The sequence below is a fragment of the Phoca vitulina genome, unplaced genomic scaffold, assembly GCF_004348235.1.
Source record: "Phoca vitulina isolate PV1807 unplaced genomic scaffold, GSC_HSeal_1.0 scaffold52, whole genome shotgun sequence".
NCBI classification, from domain to species: domain Eukaryota; kingdom Metazoa; phylum Chordata; class Mammalia; order Carnivora; family Phocidae; genus Phoca; species Phoca vitulina.
Window position 1 is genome coordinate 64,834 of NW_022589755.1, and position 17,353 is coordinate 82,186.

Consider the following 17,353-nt stretch of genomic DNA (forward strand, 5'->3'; position numbering starts at 1 on the left):
GCTTGGTAAAAGGGCAACTGACATGCATGGCAGAAGACCAAGTGCCAGATCCACTGGGGTGTAGGATAAGGAAGGCTGGATTGCTTCCCAGTTTGTGGCAGGAGTTGACAGGTTGTCTCTCCAGGACGTTCAGGGTTTGGGAGCTTAAGGTCATCTGTGTGCTCTGCTTCAGCACCCTTCCCAAAGCCTCCAGTGCCTTAGCTCAGTGCCTTGGCCTCTAGTGCCTATCACCTCCAAGACCACAGGCTTCCCAGATACCCTGAAGTCTGGGCTCATCTGCCAGGGATCCTCAGCCCACCCAGCCCACTGTGGTGCCATCTGATTATGAGAAATGGTTACACCCGAGTCCTGGAAGTACTCAGGAAGAATGGCCACCATGCAGCATGTATCTGGGGCTACACCCTGCCTGCCCAGAGCAGCCTGGGCATTACCACCTACAGGGGCACCCAAAACCCTCCAGCCAGCATGTGCACCATGTGACCCTCCCATCCATCTGAGGCACTCTCTGCATTGGAAGGGCCAGGAGGGATGCTCTTCCCTACTCCCTGGACACGAAAATGGCTGAAGACGAGTGCCCCACACCTACTCCATCCACCAGGGCACAGTGAGGGAATTGCAGAGACCAGGCCCCAGGACCACTGCCCCCCCCTCCACAGCCCCAAAAAAGGCCTGAGGAACTGGTGAAGTTTTTATTAAATCCACATAAGTAAAAACCATATCGTGAGGGACTGGGGGATGGGGCCACCAAGAAGTAGGAGCCAGGCCACCAGAGGGGGAGGTTGGGGGGGGGGGGGGGGTTTGACAGGACAGAGAACAGAGTCAGGCCGGGTTGGCCCGAGAGGCCACGGGCTCAAGGGCCATCACCAGGACCACTGGATAGCTCCTGGGCACTCAGGCCAGCACCGGGCAGGCTCAGCGGCGGGGGCTCCACCAGCACAGCTGAGAACTTGGTGTCACCAAAGGCCTCGTTCATGCGAGTCTCAAAGAAGCGCTGCAGGCCGATGATGGACTGCACGTCTGCCTTGTCCTAAGCCGGGCAGATAGCAGTGGGTGGGTCCTAGCTCTCACTCCTCCCACCTCCCCTCGCCCTGCCCCAACCCCATTCCCCCCAGGCTCACCTCTGTCAGCTTGTTGAACTGCTTAAACATGCGGCCCACATCCTGGGCAAACTCCTGGGGGGAACTATAGGGGGGCGACAACTTCTCCTGGAGACGGGCACGGATCAGGGTTAGGTCCAGGGTGCCGCCAGGCTGATCCTGTAGAAAAAAGCCACAAGCTAAAGATGAGGCCAGGCACTCTCTCCCCATACCCTCCCTTTAGGTCCCAAGACTCACCAGGGAGAAAGTGGAGTCAGTAGCCAGCTGGTGCAGGGGCCGGCAGGGCTCATGACAGAACAGGGCCAGCAAAACACGCTCACACTTCTATGGACAGGACAGGGGACATCAGAGCCACAGAGGGAGGGGTAGGGCTGCTGAGCAAACTCCTAAGGGAGTGGGCCCCCACCCTCACCTGCTGGTTGGCTGGCGAGAGCTTGGCCACCACACCAGTGCTATCACCACCATCCAGGCTCAGGCTGCCATCCTCCTCTTTCAGATCGGGTAGCACATGGCAAAGAGAGCAACTCCACTCCTCCCTGGATGGAAGGAGAATGAGGAGCTGCAAAGAACCTGGCCCAGCCCTCCACCCTGCACAGACCCCACACAAGCCTCGCACCCTGGCACATCCTGCAGGGCAGGCAGGTGGCAGTCCAGGTGGAAGCAGAACTCGCACTGGTTGCACATGACCAGATCGCCTGGCTTCTGGCAGACACGGCAGATGGTGGCACTGTCATCCAGGGCACCCGGGCCACCTGCTGGGGCTGAACTGCCCTCTGGAGCCACCACCTCCAGACCTGAACTGGTGCTGCCACTGGGTGAGGCCAGGCGTGGGCCCTCAGCACCAGGGCCCTCCGCCAGGGCCATCAGCACAGGCTTGGTCTCAGGGCCCTCAGTGGCAGCAGGCGGGGCTCCGATGGCAGCCTCTGTCTCTTCTTCCTGCAAGGAGGTAACAAGGTAATAAGGTGCTCAGCAGGGTGCAGATCTGGGTGTTCCGTCTCCCACTCACAATCACCTGAGGCAGGCTCACCTTGACTATGGCCATACCAGGCAGAGGCGGGGCCCCAGGGGCCCCGGGTGGAGCAGTCCCAGGCTGTCCAGCCGCAGCAGCTGCAGCACCACGCTCGATGACGATGAGATTATAATCCTCAGTGGTGCTGCCTGGGAAGACCTTGAAAACTGGTGGCTGACTATCAGCCGTGAGATCCAGGTCCAAGCGCTCGAGGCTCACCCGTGGCACCTTGCGCATGAGGCCACTCACCTCGCCCTCACCTGAGCGGGACCTGTGGGTGCGGGTGCAGCACAGGGTCAGCACACCCATCCCTAATCCCACCTGGCTCCACCCAAGGATAGCCAAACTCACCGCTTCACACCTGACACATGGGGCTCTGCACTCGAGTAAGGATCGTCTGCTTGGAAAACATAAAAAGAGACAGCAAGTTAGGGATAAACCTAGAGCACTGAAGCTCTCCCACCTACAAGGCACTCACCTGAGCCAAAGCCATAGCCTTCCTGCACCTCCATGGGCTGTGGGCAAAGCAGGTGGTCCTCAGTGGGCAGGTGTCCCATAGGACCCCGTGCCCCCCCCCCCGCTCCGTACCAAGGTTCCTCCGCCCCCCCGCCCACCTGGCTGCTGCCAGAGCCCTGCTTGCTCAAGGGCCCTGGAGCCCGAGGAGGGGCCATGGACGTAGGGCCTGTTGAGTTGGTGCCAGGACGCTCTGCCACGATCTTGCCTGCAAAAACGAAGTAAAATCAGCCTGAGATGACCCAGGGTCTGGAATAGTAGCAATATGCAGCAGGATAAAAAAAGAACACACCAAAAGCCTCTGCACTCTTGGTCCAGGCATTGAGGTCCCACTGGAACTTCATCTCGCCATGTGGCTCCACAGGGTCCACAATCATCTTGAGGGCCCGATGCAGCTGAAAGTAGATCTGGAGATGGAGTAGTACATGAACACACAGAAAACAAACAAGGCTGCAGGGTGCTGAGCAGCACCTGCCTGGAACCCACCACCTGGGTGCCCACCAGCACACACCAGCTTCTTGGAGAGCAGCAGGGCCGTGTTGTTGTCACTCTCCAGAGCCCATGAGGCAAAGCGCAGGATATGTTCCTGGTGCTTCTGGATCTTGGTCATGGTCCAGTGTTGTCGCTCCAGGCGCTCCTGCTGCCCTTCAGTCACCTTCTGCAGGTAGAGCGGAGAAAGCAATGAAGAAAAGCAGACAGCAAGGATGGCATCAATAGCCAGGCAGAGGATGCCAGTCCCCAAGACCCTCCCACCATAGATGGGGTCTGCAGCCAGCAGATGGGACCCAGAATCCCTTCCCCACCCAAACAGGGTGTACCTGGGCATCGTTGACCAGCACACGGCCCCGCTTGTTCAGTTCCTTCATGATCTGCAAGATGGCCATCTTAACATCCACCTGCACACGCTTCTGTACATCAGACACCTGGCGGATCCTGGAGGAGGGGGGCAGGGTGAATCAGGTCAGGAACATGCTCCCCCAGGACTGCCCCCAACTATGGCCCTGGCTTCCACACTTACGAGCTGCGAACCTCCTTGGTGTTCTTCTGCAGCGTTGCATGCTTGTCCCCGAGGCGCTTCACCAGCGAGGCCAGGAGCTTGCGCTGGTTCCTCACTGCATCTTCCAGGAACTGATATCTGAGAGCAGACAAAAGTGGGCCTGGGTGCTGAACATGGGAACGAACAGGCAGCACCCCCCAGCATCCTCAGTACTCACTGGTGGTCCTTATGGGCGTTGAGCTGGCAGTCCCGGCAGGTGAGGGTGTCACAGCTCTCGCAGAACAGCACGAGGGGCTCATGCTTGTGCACGTTGCAGTACACTGTACGCTCACCATCTCTTGACTTGGCTGGCCCTGAGGAATAGAAACCGTGAGTCTGAAGCTCATCCTCAGCTATCTCCACCTCAAGTAGTAAACAGAACTTGAGGCCTCATTTCCTGCCTGTCCTGCAAGCCTGGGCTGTCTGCTAGGAAAACTCAAGGGCCCTGCAGCAATGTCCAGGAAAAAGCACGGGCCTTTAAGACCAAACCCTTCCTTTCAAAATACTCTGCCCCAAGCCTGACCCAGACAACGACTCCCTCCTATCAGCTTGTGACCTGGATAACAAAGTCTCAAGACTTTGGCAGAGACCTCCCACTTGCTGTTCTGTCTACTAGAACCTTCCCCAGGTGGACACTCAGAAGAGCTCCTCCACCTTGAAAACCCCCACTGGGCTCGATTCCTCCTCCACTCGCAGCAGGTTCTGTCCAGCAGAGAAGGGAACTCTGGCTATTGCGGCATCCAAGCACAAAGAACGTTTGCTCGCTGGCACAGAGAGAAAGCAAATCAGGGACTAGAGATACTGTTCAAGCACAGCTTCCTCAGAAGCCACGCCTTGGTGACCTCCCCTCTCTTGAATAAGAGAAGTTCACAGACCTCTTACCACCCAAAGGCCTACAAGGGATCCAGGCTTTGCAAAGCCTTCTGAGGATAGGAAACGTGAAATGTCAGACCAAAATCCTCATAAAGGTGTCAGATCTCCTCTCTCTGAGGGGAGAGTTCTGGTACTTACAGTAATACCGCCCAAAGACCAATACACCACCCCGCCCCCAACCTGTCACCGTTACAAAGCTGCTTGAGACCATCTATCCCTCTTTCCTACCCAATCCCAAGTACATCCTGGCTACACCGTCCCAGCCCAAGACCTATGACTGAGACGCAAATCAGCCAGACCATGGGTCCTCCAATATCGCCCCCCTCCTGCACTCTGTCCTGTGCCTGAACCCAGGACCTCCTACAAATCCCTGCCCTTTGTTCCTGATTCCTCATGCCCCCACAGCTACCACCTCCATCCTTATCTTCCTGCCAATGCTATCCTCTAGGACTGAAAAGCAACAGTTTAACTACCAAAAGGACACTCATAGAGTGTTCTGGAACTAAAACCAGGATAAACTCAGAAAACTCCCAAGCCCTTTTCTGTGCCACCACCAGCACTTACAGAAAAGTCTGCAAATACCAACCTGAGCTGAACTTTAAAACATGTAAGACCCAAAGTTAAAATACTTCTAAGACTCACTCTCCGTGATGGCCTTGAGGGCCCTTGCCAGTTATCAACACAGTGGTCCAGAGGCCTCATTTTCTCCTACAGAGCCTTAACCAAGTTGCCAGGGAACCCAGGCCCGCCCCTCCACTACTGGGGCTTATCACCTGTGTGTATGTCTTTGTGTGTGGGGGGGGGGGGGTGTCTTGCCTGAACCCTCAGTGCACCCCCACCCTATGGCCTTTTCCCTCCCACCTGGACCCACAGAGACTACACACCTGAGCCCCAGACTCCCCATTTCTAAGTTCTGCCCTCAGACCCTTCAGGTGGTACCCTCCAAAAAAGCTTCCCTGGACCCATCCATCATTTGTAACTAGCACCATGAACCACGGAGGACAAACGACAGATAGCCAAGGCTCTCCCCTCTGCCTTGCATACCAGTGGAGCGCACGGTGTGGTCCTTCGTGTACTTCACCCGCTGGTGTGCCTCCACACACGTCTCACACAGCGGCTCAGAGCACTCCACACAGTAGCTGGTGGCAGGGGCATTATCCTCACAGCTAGTGCAGCACTGATGGGCAAAGGCAGAGTAAGAAGAGACAAAACCGCCAGACAGGTCCACATCTGCACCCCAAATAACACAACCTAAAGCAAAGTGTAGCCTTTCCCTAGTGTCTACAGTCTGCCCAGAGCCTTGTAGTGTGAGAAGAATAAAGTCTGGAACTAGTACCGTGTCCCGAGGCCTCTTAGGGGTGGCTGGGGCAGGACGTACCTGATTTGCATCCTGCGAGTCTGTGGCAGCCTTGCTGCCACTGTCACGCATAAAGTAATTCTCCACAATGTCTTTGGAGAAGCATTGCTGCTTGCACACCGGACAGTCCACCACTGCCAAAAACAAACAAAAAAAGTAAGACTGTTGCAAGTTCACCTCCAAGCTATAACCCATCCCCCGACTGAGCCCAACCTTCATCCCAAAGAGGACCAGATCCTCTCATTAGGAAGCAGGAACCCCAACCCTTCTTTGATCGCACTTGAAGCGGACACCCCATCTCAGCGCCCAGCCCAGAACCCACTGCCCATACCCGATCCGGCCACGCACTATCCGGGTGCCTATCCGTCTCGCTCAGGCGATCCCCCACCATCGCCATGCTGGGAACGGACCCCCAATACCCACGCCGAGTCGGGATCAAAGGGTGGGGGGATGGGCCGCCCCGGCCCGACCGTACTCACCGGCGCCGTCGCCCGCCGCGCCGCCATCCCCCGAGCTGTTGGCGGCGGCGGGCGCCGGGGGCCCGAGGCAGGCACTGCAAGCCGAGTGCAGGCAAGGTAACAAGCGAGGCTCCCTCTCGGGGCGCAGGCGCTCCCGGCACACACCGCAGTGCTCCAGCAGCTCCAGCGCCTCGCCGCCGCCCCCCGCGGGCGACGAGGCCGAGGCCGAGGCCGAGGCCGCGGCCGCGGCCGACGAGGCGGCGGCGCGCTTTTCGCCGCCAGCAGAGCCCTCGCCCGGGCCCGGGCTGCCCGAGGCGGCCGCCGCCGCCGCCGCCGCGGAGGCCGCCGCCGCCGAGGCCGCCATTCACACGCCGCCGGGGGCGCCCAGGGGGGAGGAGGGGCGCGGGGCCCGCCGCGCAGGCGCAGACGCAGACGCACTCGCCGCCAACGGCTGGGCCGCCGCCGCCGCCGCGAGGCCGAGCGCCGCCACGCGCCGCCTGGGCTACCGCCCGCTGCGCGGGGGGCGCTGTCGAAGCCCGGCCGGCCGCCGCCTGCTAGCCTCCCGCCGACGACGACCGCGCTTCCTCTTCAAAGGCCGCCCAGACACCGCGCCACACGCCACGCGAACAACCGCTCGCCCGCGCGCCCGCTCGCAGAAAGAGCCGCGGCCGGGGGGCGGGACAGAAATAACTGGCGCCGACGCCGCCGCGCAAGCGCGCTGGGCGTCTTGCGCCCGGGGGCGGGGCCCGGGCCGAGCGCCCCGGGCGAGGCCGCGAGTACGCACGCGCCTGAACCGGGTCTTCCTACCTCCGCCGACACCGCCTCGGCGCCGCCTGTGCGGCAGGGGCGGGGCTATTGACATCACCGCCGCAACATTGTACGCGGGCGGGGCGCGCGCACCTTTCCTAGCTCGCGCTCGCCCTCAGGCCCCAGCCCCTGGCCGCCGTACTGCGCAGGCGGGTTGGCAGTCCGGGCCACCACCTCAATCCCCGCCCCTTAGGCCAAGGCCGGAGACGCCTCTGGGCACGGCGTCTGCCTGCGCCGGGGAGAGACGCTGGGTCCGGAGAGAGAGGCGCAGGGTCCCCGTCCCAGGAGGACGTCCCCTTCTGACCCAAGTGGCTGACTTTGGGGTTTTAACCGTTTTATTGTTTAACAAGACAAACACTGAAACCTGCCTAAAGCAAATAAATTCCAAGGGGCTCCAGAGCAGCGAGTCCTGCTGCCCCACAAACGACCCCTTCCCATCTTTTAGGCAGCCGCGGCGCTGACTTGGATGCTCTTCCGGGTGGGCGAACTGAATGAACCTCAACAGTGGGTCAATTCTAGGGAAGGAGGCAGGGTCGGGGCGCGGGGTGGGGAGGGGGACGTGAATCCCGTCGGAGAAGAAAGCAGAATCTGTAGGGAGAATCCTATCTGAGGGAGGAAGCAAGATCCGTGAAGAGAGGAATCGGCCTCACTTGGAGGCGGGATCTGGGCGGGGGGCGGGGGAGTCCTGTCTGAGGGAGGAAGCCGAATGTCTGGGGGGAATTCTGTCAGATGGGGAGAACGAGGCCTGTGAGCGGTGGGGGCGTCCTGAGAGAAACGGCCTTTTTGTGGGAATCCTGAGAGGGAAGCAGAGTCCGGCGAGAAGCCTGGGGGCTGGGCAGGGTCGGTGGGGGGAGGGCCGAGAGAGCAGGCCTGTCCCGGCTGGGAAGCAGGGCCTACGGCGGAGGCGGACAGCTCCTGTTTGATCCTGTTTGAGGTGGGAGCGGAGTCTGGGAGGGGATCGCGTCTGAGGACACTAGGCACGAAGAAAGCCCGAGGGAAGCGTGCCTCGCAGCTGGTCCTTGGGGTGGGCCTTGGCCCCTTTTGCAGGGCTCCTTGGTGCTGAGATCTCTAGTTCAGGACAAGACTAAAGGGGACAGTGGGGGGGGGGGGTCAGCTTTTGAGAGGATGCTTAGAGCATGCTGGCTGGCGAGTCTGGCCCCAAGACCCTACTCCGCGTCTCTGGATCCAAACATAAAACCTGTGGGCTGAGCCGTGCGCCCACGCGTGGGGGCGGTGGAGGCGCGTCTGGTCCCTCTGGGCGGGGTGTGGCCTTTGTTCCCGAAGGGGGCTGGGGGCCCGTGGGGCTTTGTCTCTGCGCCAGCCTTTGTTCCAGCCCCGCCGCAGCCCCCAAAACCGGGGGCCCGCCCCGCCCGCGGAGTCGAGGCCGGCCTCTCCCCGCCCAACCCACCCACGGGGTCCGCGGGGCCACGCCCCACCGTTGAGTGGCCCGCCCCCTCATGCTGCTCCCCCAAGGCCCTGGCCTCAGACCCTTGCTTCCTTTCTCTGGTAAGTGGGCAGGAAAGTTGCTAGTGCATGGGGTGAGGTGTGGCATCCATTAGTGATAGTTGCTGAGCATTTTCCACAACCCCACCCCTCCCTGTGCCCCAGATCACAGGCGAGGGGGCAAAGGAACTAACATACCTACCCAAACCTCTGGGGCAGACACTAGGGTCAAAATAAGGTGATGGTAAAGACTGTAGGAGTGGACTCTCCCGGAGGACTACCTCCAAACGCCTGTGGGTCAGGGTGAACAACTGCAGAGGGCCTGACCAGGCACCGAGAGAGCAGTGAAGTGAGGGGTGTCAGATAGCTGGAGGGAGCCTAGAGGTTGCTCAGCAGCTAGGTTGGGATGGGTCCTCCAGATTGCCCCTGGTTATGGGCCCTTCAATAGACTAGCAACTGACCCTGTGGTTTCAGCGGCTCATGCTTTTCTCTCTAAACAGTACCTCCTTCCTCCTGGGCCCAGTACTTTCTGTCCCAGTATATGGCAGCCACACAGTCAGGGTATAACCAGGTGCCAGCAGTAGGCCTTGAAGATTCCCTCTACCATCTTACTTACCAGGTACCAGGCCACTGCCAGTTCCATTCACCAAATGTCTGCATCAAGTCTTCCGGAACTGCCAGGACAACATTGGGGGGAGGAAATCAACTGGGAACCAGGCTCAGGCAGACTAAGAGAAGCACAAGGGGGCACCCCAGGACAGGTGGAGAGAGAGTAGGCATCCAGGTGGGCAAGACCAAGGCAGAAATCTTGCTCAGATGTGTATGGCAGGACATGGGTATATCTTGGCTCTGTACCCTCAGTAGGCGAGACCAAGTAGTCAGTGGCACCTTCTATTCTCATCCTCTGTGCTCCTTGCTCACCCTTTCAGCATCTCACCCTTCCCAGTCCTGGACCACTGGAAACTGTCTATATTATGACCTTGCAGACAGAACTCAAGGGATAAAACAAGGTGTAAGAGTCACTCAGACTGCACCCAGGCCAGCCATGGCCTACCCACTGCTTCTTTTGAGCACCGACCTGCCAGCAGCCCTCTCTCTTTTCCCCCAAACTCAACACCTGCACCTGGCTCTCCCTGGAAACTTCAGGTGTCACCGCCAAAGCCACTTCCTGGGGAGGTCTTGTGGCTGCTTCACTTCAATCCCTTTCTCCATCATCACAGATTCCATTTGGGAACTGGGCAGTTGTGATAGTTGTACAACATCAGGAATGTACTTAATGCCACTGAATTGTATATTTGTTGTTGTTGTTGTTGTTGTTGTTGTTTTTAGAGAGAGAGAGAGAATGCAAGCAGGGAGGGGCAGAGGGAAAAGAAGAGAGACTCCTAAGCAGGCTTCACGCTCAACACGGAGCCTGACTCGGGGCTTGATCTCACCACCCTGAGACCATGACCCAAGCCAAAATCAAGAGTCAGATGCTCAACCAACTGAGCCACCCAGGAGCCTCATGTATATTTTAAAATACAGTTGACCCTTGGGGCACCTGTCTGGCTCAGTTGGTAGAGCATGCTACTCTTGATCTCATGGTTGTGAGTTGGAGCCCCAAGTGGGGTATAGAGATTACTTAAAAATAAAATCTCTAGGGGTGCCTGGGTGGCTCAGGTCATGATCCCTGTGTTGGTCGTGGGCCTCCCTGTTCAGCAGGGAGTCTCCTTCTCCCTCTCCCTCTGCCCCTCCCCCCGTTCGTACTCTCTCTTGCAAGCTCTCTCTCTAATAAATAAAAAAAATATTTTTAAAAAAATCACAAGGAAGAAAAAAAATACAGTTACAGTACTACACCATATTTATAAAAAAAAAAAAATTCATGGGGCGCCTGGGTGGCTCAGTCGTTAAGCGTCTGCCTTCGGTTCAGGTCATGATCCCGGGGTCCTGGGATCGAGCCCCGCATCGGGCTCCCAGCTCTGCGGGAAGCCTGCTTCTCTCCCACTCCCCCTGCTTGTGTTCCCTCTCTCACTGTGTCTCTCTCTGTCAAATAAATAAATAAAATCTTTAAAAAAAAAAAAATTCACATATAAGTAGACCACACAGTTAAATCTCATGTTGTTCAAGAGCCAATTGTAGTCAAAATGAATTATGCTTTGTGTATTTTAACACACACATAAAAATCAGATTTTTTTTAAAAAGATTTTATTTATTATTTATTTGACAGAGAGAAACAGCGAGAGAGGGAACACAAGCAGGGGGAGTGGGAGAGGGAGAAGCAGGCTTCCTGCTGAGCAGAGAGCCTGATGCGGGGCTCAAACCCAGGAACCTGGGATCATGACCTGAGCCAAAGGCAGATGCCCAACGACTGAGCCACCCAGGCGCCCCTAAAAACCAGATTTTGATGAGAACCCTGGTCTGTCCCTGCTGATCTCTGACCTCACCACTTGGCTCCAGCCACACAAGCCAACCTGTTTGTTGTTCCTACCTCAGTGCCTTTGCAGTTGCTGTTCTTTCTACCCAGAATGTTCTTCCCCACTGCTTTCTGGCTGGTTCCTTCTCTTCCTTCACATTTCAAGTAGAGAGAATCAAAATTGTTTGGGCGCCTGGGTAGCTCAGTTGGTTAAGCAACAGCCTTCGGCTCAGGTCATGATCCCGGAATCCTGGGATCGAGTCCCACATCAGGCTCCTGGCTCAGCGGGGAGCCTGCTTTTCCCTCTGACCCTCTCCCCTCTCATGCTGTTTCTCTCTCTCAAATAAATAAATAAATAAATAAATAAATAAATAAAATCTTAAAAAAAAAAGAATCAAAATTGTGCTCACTGCTGCATCTACTTTGCCTAACCCAGGGCCTGCCCCATAGTAGGCACTCAGTAAATGTGCAAAAGGACAAAAAAGAAACAAAATGGGGGCATCTGGATGTCACAGTTGGTTAAGCGTTCGATTTGGTTTCAGCTCAGGTCGTGATCTCATGGTCCTGAGATTGAGACTGGTGTTGGGCTCTGTGCTGAGCATGGAATCTACTTAAGATTCTCTCTCCATCTCCCTCTACCAGTCCCACTCATGCTCTCATCCTCTCTCTCTCTAAAATAAATAAATAGGGGTGCCTGGGTGGTTCGGCTGGTTGGGCGTCTGCTTGGTGGGGAGTCTGCTTCTCCCTCTCCCTCTGCTGCTCCCCCTGCTTGTGCTCTCTCTCTCTCTGTCAAATAAATAAATAATCTTAAAAAAATAAAATAAAAAAGGAAACCCAGGATCCATTAGCACTCACTCCCCTTTCACTCTCCCACCAGCCCCTGGCAACCACTAATCCACTGTCTGTTTCTATGAACTTTTTTAACCTTTTGATGAAGGTTTGTAATACAGAGAGAAAAACATACACATCATACCTACAGTGAGCACCATGAGTCTCATAGCAAAAACTGGAATGTGTCGGGCTCCCAGAAGTCCTTTGTGCCTCTCATAGCCACTGCCATCCTGACTGACACCACAGACAAGCTTTGCTGGTCTGTATGTAGAACAACACAAGGTTTGCATGTCAGTGTCTGGCTTCTTTTCCTGAGTGCACATTTGTGTGGTTGTGTATGGCCTTGGTTCCTTCTATGCCCTTGTTGTATAGGGCCTTATCACACAAATACCCTACAGTTTGGTTTGTTTTTTTTTTTTAAAGGATATATGCAGTAGCATCCTAATTTTCTTTTTAAAGATTTTATTTATTTGACAGAGAGAGACACACCGAGAGAGGGAACACAAGCAGGGGGAGTGGGAGAGGGAGAAGCAGGCTTCCCGCTGAGCAGGGAGTCTGATGCGGGGCTCGATCCCAGGACCCTGGGATCATGACCTGAGCCGAAGGCAGACGCTTAACGACTGAGCCACCCAGGTGCCCCATACCCTACAGTTTGTTTACACATTCTCTTTTCGACTGCACTTGGGTCTCCCTCCTGCTTGTGCTGTTATAAACACAGACGTTGCCCCATACATGTCTTTTGGCTAGGTTTTTTTTTTAATTGTAATGAGGATCTAATAGAAGGTTTTAGTAGAAGATGACATGATGTAATTCCCATTTCTAGGGTCACAGGTGGGTAATGGATGGGTGGGAGATGGAAAGCAGAAGATAAGCATCCATGCAGGCCAGGCAGAGAAGGCACTAGATCCTCTCAATTGCCCTTTTTTTTTTTAAGATTTTATTTATTTCAAAGAGAGATAGCGAGAGAGAGCATTAGCAGGGCTCGGGAGGGAAGCAGGTTCCCCACTGAGCAGGGAGCCTGAGGCGGGGCTCGATCCCAGTATCCCGAGACCACAACCCAAGCCACCTAGGCGCCCTTCATTTGCCCTTTAAAATCACTATGTTGGAGTGCCTGGGTGGCCCAGTCGGTTAAGCGTCTGCCTTCGGCTCAGGTCATGATCCCAGGGTCCTGGGATCGAGCCCCGCATCGGGCTCCCTGCTCTGTGGGGAGCCTGCTTCTCCCTCTCCCACTCCCCCTGCCTGTGTTCCCTCTCTCGCTGTCTCTCTCTCCCTGTCAAATAAATAAATAAAATCTTTAAAAATAAATAAATAAATGAATGAATAAAATAAAATCACTATGTTTTCTCCATTGGTTTCCTGTGGCTACTGTAACATATTACGATAAAATTGGTAGCTTAAAACAAAAATTTAGGGGTGCTGGCTGGCTCAGTCTGTAGTGCATGCAACTCTTGATCTCAGGGCTGTGAGTTCAAGCTCCACAATGGGCATGGAGCCTACTTTTAAAAAAATTTGTTTTTTAAAAACGAGACAGCAGAGAACTCACTGTGGTGACAAAGAGGTTTTGTGAGCACACAGTGATACAGCAGCCTTCTACAAGCCAAGAGAAAAGGCCTAAGAATGACACCTACTTTGCCAGCACCTTTATCTTGAACTTCTCAGCCTCCAGAACTGTGAGAAGTGAATTTTGGTTGTTTAAGCCACTCAACCATAGTACTTTGTAATGGCAACTTGAGCAAACTAGTTGTCAAATTTCCCTCTGCCCCACCCTTATAAGGGTGCATGTGACTTTACATTTGGAGCCCACCCAAATAATTCAGGATAATTTCCCCATTTCAAGATCTTTCATTACAATTGGAAAGATCCTTTTCCTTAATAAGGTAACACTTCGAGGGTCCAGGGATTAGGATGTATATATCTTTGGGAGCCATTTTTCAGCCTACTGAAGTCCACATTTCACAGATGGGGAAACCAATCCTCAGAGAATAGCAGTTGTCCATAGCCCCACAGTCTGTAGGAGTCCAACCCAGTCCTGGGCTCAGGAGATGCCCTCACCATTTCCATCTGCCTCCTTCCCAAGGGAATCTGTGGCTCCCAGGGAGGGCAGGGAGGGAAAGGACAGGAGACATCCACAGCCCAGAATTTCATCCCTTTTCCTGCAGAGAGGAACCAGGGCTCCCGGGAGAAATGACTGATTCCAAGACTAAATAGGGAGAGTCCCAGGTGAGCCTGGAACATCTTGTTATGCTACAAAAAAAGTGCTCAAAGAATGACAGGAACATGTTAAAAGGACACAGAAACTAAACCTGATGATACAATTCAAGCATCAGAAAAAATAGTGATTGTCATTGGCTGACATACAATGAATCCTTAAGGGTTCTCAAAAAGGAGAAAGCCAGGAAAATAAGCTCATCTGTCACCGTATAATGTCACTTTAAAGCCAGCCCCTCATTCTGGGAATTCAGCACTGATCCTGCCTTCCCAAGGGGAACTGTATTTCAGGGGAACACATGGCCCCAGTTCTTGCTTAGATAATTAAATTCTAGAATTCAGAAAATATCATTTCCCAACCCATAATGATATTCCTGAGCAGGTCAGGATTATCGATTGTATACACTATGAGGTGACTAGCGGGTGTGGTGTGAATATGATCATCTGGGAGGGGGCACACGAGCGGGCAGCAGACAGGCTGTCTGACCCACATTAGGGTCAGCAACACTGAGATCCTTCATGAGATACAACAGGACCCATCCAACACTCTGTGAGAGGTTCTAGCCAGTGTTTGGTCAGAAACCCAGCAAGTCTTTAGAGGTAACTTCTCATCCACAGGAGCTAAAGGAAATGCTAGAGGGAGGGAAAGAAGTAGCCAGTGGGCCCATCCAGAAGCGGGGGATGTCCTGCCAGAAACTAAGGTCTACTGTCCTTCAACTGTCTTCACAGAGGGGACTCTACATCTGCAGCCAGACACCAGATCAGTGACTCCTAGGGTGCAGCAGGAATGGATGCAGACTGCACAAAGGAAATTTGAAGGTGAAGGATAATGTTCTAAAACTGGATTGTGGTGGGGCACCTGGCTGGCTCACTTGGTAGAGCATGCAACTCTTGATCTCGGGGTTGTGAGTTCAAGCCCATGTTGGGTGTACAGATTAGTTAAAAATAAAAATTAAAAAGCTTTTAATAGGGGCACCTGGGTGGCTCAGTTGTTGGGCGTCTGCCTTCTGCTCAGGTCATGATCCCAGGGTCCTGGGATCCAGCCCCGCATCAGACTCCCTGCTCGGCGGGAAGCCTGCTTCTCCCTCTCCCACTCCCCCTGCTTGTGTTCCCTCTCTTGCTGTCTCTCTCTGTCAAATAAATAAAATCTTTAAAAATATATAAATAAGTAAATAAATAAATAAGCTTTTAATAAAAATAAATTAATTAAACTGGATTGTAGTGATAGCTGCACATTGATGATTGTTAATTTGCTAAGAATATTTGAAGGCTACCTGCAATGGGTGTATTTTATGGCATATAAACTATACCTTAATACAACTTCTATTTATTTTGGGGTGTTTTTTTTTTAGATTTTATTTTTTTCAAGATTTTATTTATTTAAGAGAGAGCGAGCACGAGCGGTGGGCAGGGAGGGAGGGACACAGGGAGGGGGAAAAGCAGACTCCCTGCTGAGCAGGGAGCCTGATGCAGGGCCCAATCCCAGGACCCTGGGGTCAGGTCATGACCTGAGCCAAAGGCAAATTCTTAACTGATTGAGCCATCCAGGCGCCCCTTAATACAACTTTTATACAAATGGCCTGGATAATAAGAACATAAAGAGACATTCCACATCATTAGTCATGAGGGAAATGCAAATCAAACCACTATGAAGTACCACTTCACATCCACTTTAGGGTCACCTGGCTGGCTCAGTCAGTAGAGTGTGCAACTCTTGATCTCAGGGTTGTGAGTTCAAGCCCCATGTCGGGCTCCATGCTCAGAGGGGAGTCTGCTGAAGATTCTCTCTCTCCCTCTCAAAAATAAAAATAAATAATCTTTAAAAAAAAAAAAAAGGACAATAGCAAGTGTTGGCAGGAATGTGGAGAAATTGGAACCCTCCTTCATTGCTGGTGGGAATGTGAAATAGTACAGCCACCGATAAAAAAAGTTTGGCTATTCCTCAAACAGCTAAACATAGACTTACCATATGATCCAGCAATTAACTTCTAGGTATATACGGGGTGCCTGGATAACTCAGTTGGCCGAGCGTCTGACTCTTGGTTTTTGACTCAGGTCATGATCTCCAGGTTGTGGGATTGAGGCCTGCGTCAGGCTCTGTGCTTAGCACGGAGTCTGCTTGGGATTCTCTCCCCCTCCTTCTGCCCCTTCCCCCCACTCTCTTTCTTTCTCTCTCTAAAATAAATAAAATCTTTTAAAAAAGTATAGGTATTGAATTCAAAACAAGTTTTCAAACAAATCCTTGTACAGGAATTTATAGCAATACTATTCACAGTAGCCAAAGGTGGAAACAACCCAATGTCCATCAATTGATGACTAGATAAATAAATGTGGTATTTCCATACAATGGAGCCTTATTCAGCCATAAAAAGAAATGAACTGATACATACTACAAATAGATGAACCTGAAAACATTACGCCAATTGAAAGAAATCAGACACAAAACACCATATATTATGATTCCATTTATACGAAATATCCAAAATATGCAAACTCATAGAGACAGAAAGTAGATTATTGGTTGCCAGGGACTGGGGGAAGAGGGAAATGAGGAGTTACTGCCAATGGGTACAAGTTTGTTTTCTTTTTTTTTTTTAAGATTTTATTTATTGATTTGACAGAGAGAGAGAGCACAAGCAGGTGGAGTGGCAGGAAGATGGAGGGAGGAGAAGCAGGCTCCCCGCTAAGCAGATAGCCCGATGTGGGGCTCAATCCCAGGACCCTGGGATCATGACCCAAGCTGAAGACAGCCACTTAGCCAACTGAGCCACCCAGGCGCCCCAAGTTTTTATTTTGAATTGAGCAAAATGTCTTGGAACTTCTGGATCAACAGGGAGCAAGGAACCTGAGCAGTTCTGAAAGGGTTCCTGGCAGAGACAAATCAGCTGTCAGGGCCCATTTGTGGATAGCTGGTGACTTGGGGATGGGGACCAGGCATGCTAAGGAGTGAGGAAGCTTCTGAGGACAGGCAACTAAGAAACCATCCTTGGTTTGTTTTTTATTTTGGGTGTGGAGCCCAGCATGGGGCTCAAGCTCACAACGCTGAGATCAAGACCTGAGCTGAGATTGAGAGTTGGATGCTTAACTGTCTGAGCCACCCAGGTGCCCCATCCTTGTTGTTGCTATTGTTTTTAAAGATTTATTTATTTGGGGCGCCTGAGTGGCTCAGTCGGTTATGCGTCTGCCTTCGGCTCAGGTCATGATCCCAGGGTCCTGGGATCAAGCCCCACATCGGGCTCCCTGCTCAGCGGGAAGCCTGCTTCTCCCTCTCCCACTCCCCCAGCTTGTGTTCCCTCTCTTGCTGTGTCTCTCTCTGTCAAATAAATAAA

At 53.5% G+C, this 17,353-nt stretch overlaps 1 protein-coding gene across 4 annotated transcripts in view; it reads right to left on the bottom strand.

Annotated features, from left to right (window-relative positions):
* Positions 1 to 670: 670 nt before the first annotated feature.
* The window catches only part of TRIM28 (tripartite motif containing 28), a 23,217-nt gene continuing 6,534 nt past the window's right edge, over positions 671 to 17,353 (bottom strand). Inside the window, exons 2-18 of one of the 4 annotated variants that reach the window (XM_032388541.1) lie at positions 9,210 to 9,267; positions 5,907 to 6,019; positions 5,573 to 5,705; positions 3,834 to 3,969; positions 3,638 to 3,754; positions 3,438 to 3,552; positions 3,131 to 3,277; positions 2,912 to 3,026; positions 2,721 to 2,827; positions 2,585 to 2,621; positions 2,458 to 2,506; positions 2,125 to 2,377; positions 1,714 to 2,033; positions 1,510 to 1,633; positions 1,335 to 1,421; positions 1,119 to 1,256; positions 671 to 1,027 (exon numbers count right to left, since the gene is read on the bottom strand). In XM_032388541.1, the coding sequence (XP_032244432.1) occupies positions 851 to 1,027; positions 1,119 to 1,256; positions 1,335 to 1,421; positions 1,510 to 1,633; positions 1,714 to 2,033; positions 2,125 to 2,377; positions 2,458 to 2,506; positions 2,585 to 2,621; positions 2,721 to 2,827; positions 2,912 to 3,026; positions 3,131 to 3,277; positions 3,438 to 3,552; positions 3,638 to 3,754; positions 3,834 to 3,969; positions 5,573 to 5,705; positions 5,907 to 5,957 (2,106 nt within the window). In that variant the 5' untranslated portion in view covers positions 5,958 to 6,019; positions 9,210 to 9,267 and the 3' untranslated portion in view covers positions 671 to 850. Of the gene's footprint in view, positions 1,028 to 1,118; positions 1,257 to 1,334; positions 1,422 to 1,509; positions 1,634 to 1,713; positions 2,034 to 2,124; positions 2,378 to 2,457; positions 2,507 to 2,584; positions 2,622 to 2,720; positions 2,828 to 2,911; positions 3,027 to 3,130; positions 3,278 to 3,437; positions 3,553 to 3,637; positions 3,755 to 3,833; positions 3,970 to 5,572; positions 5,706 to 5,906; positions 6,020 to 6,364; positions 6,708 to 9,209; positions 9,268 to 17,353 lie in introns of those variants that run through there. The other 3 variants (XM_032388540.1, XM_032388539.1, XM_032388542.1) reach the window with 3 other exon arrangements.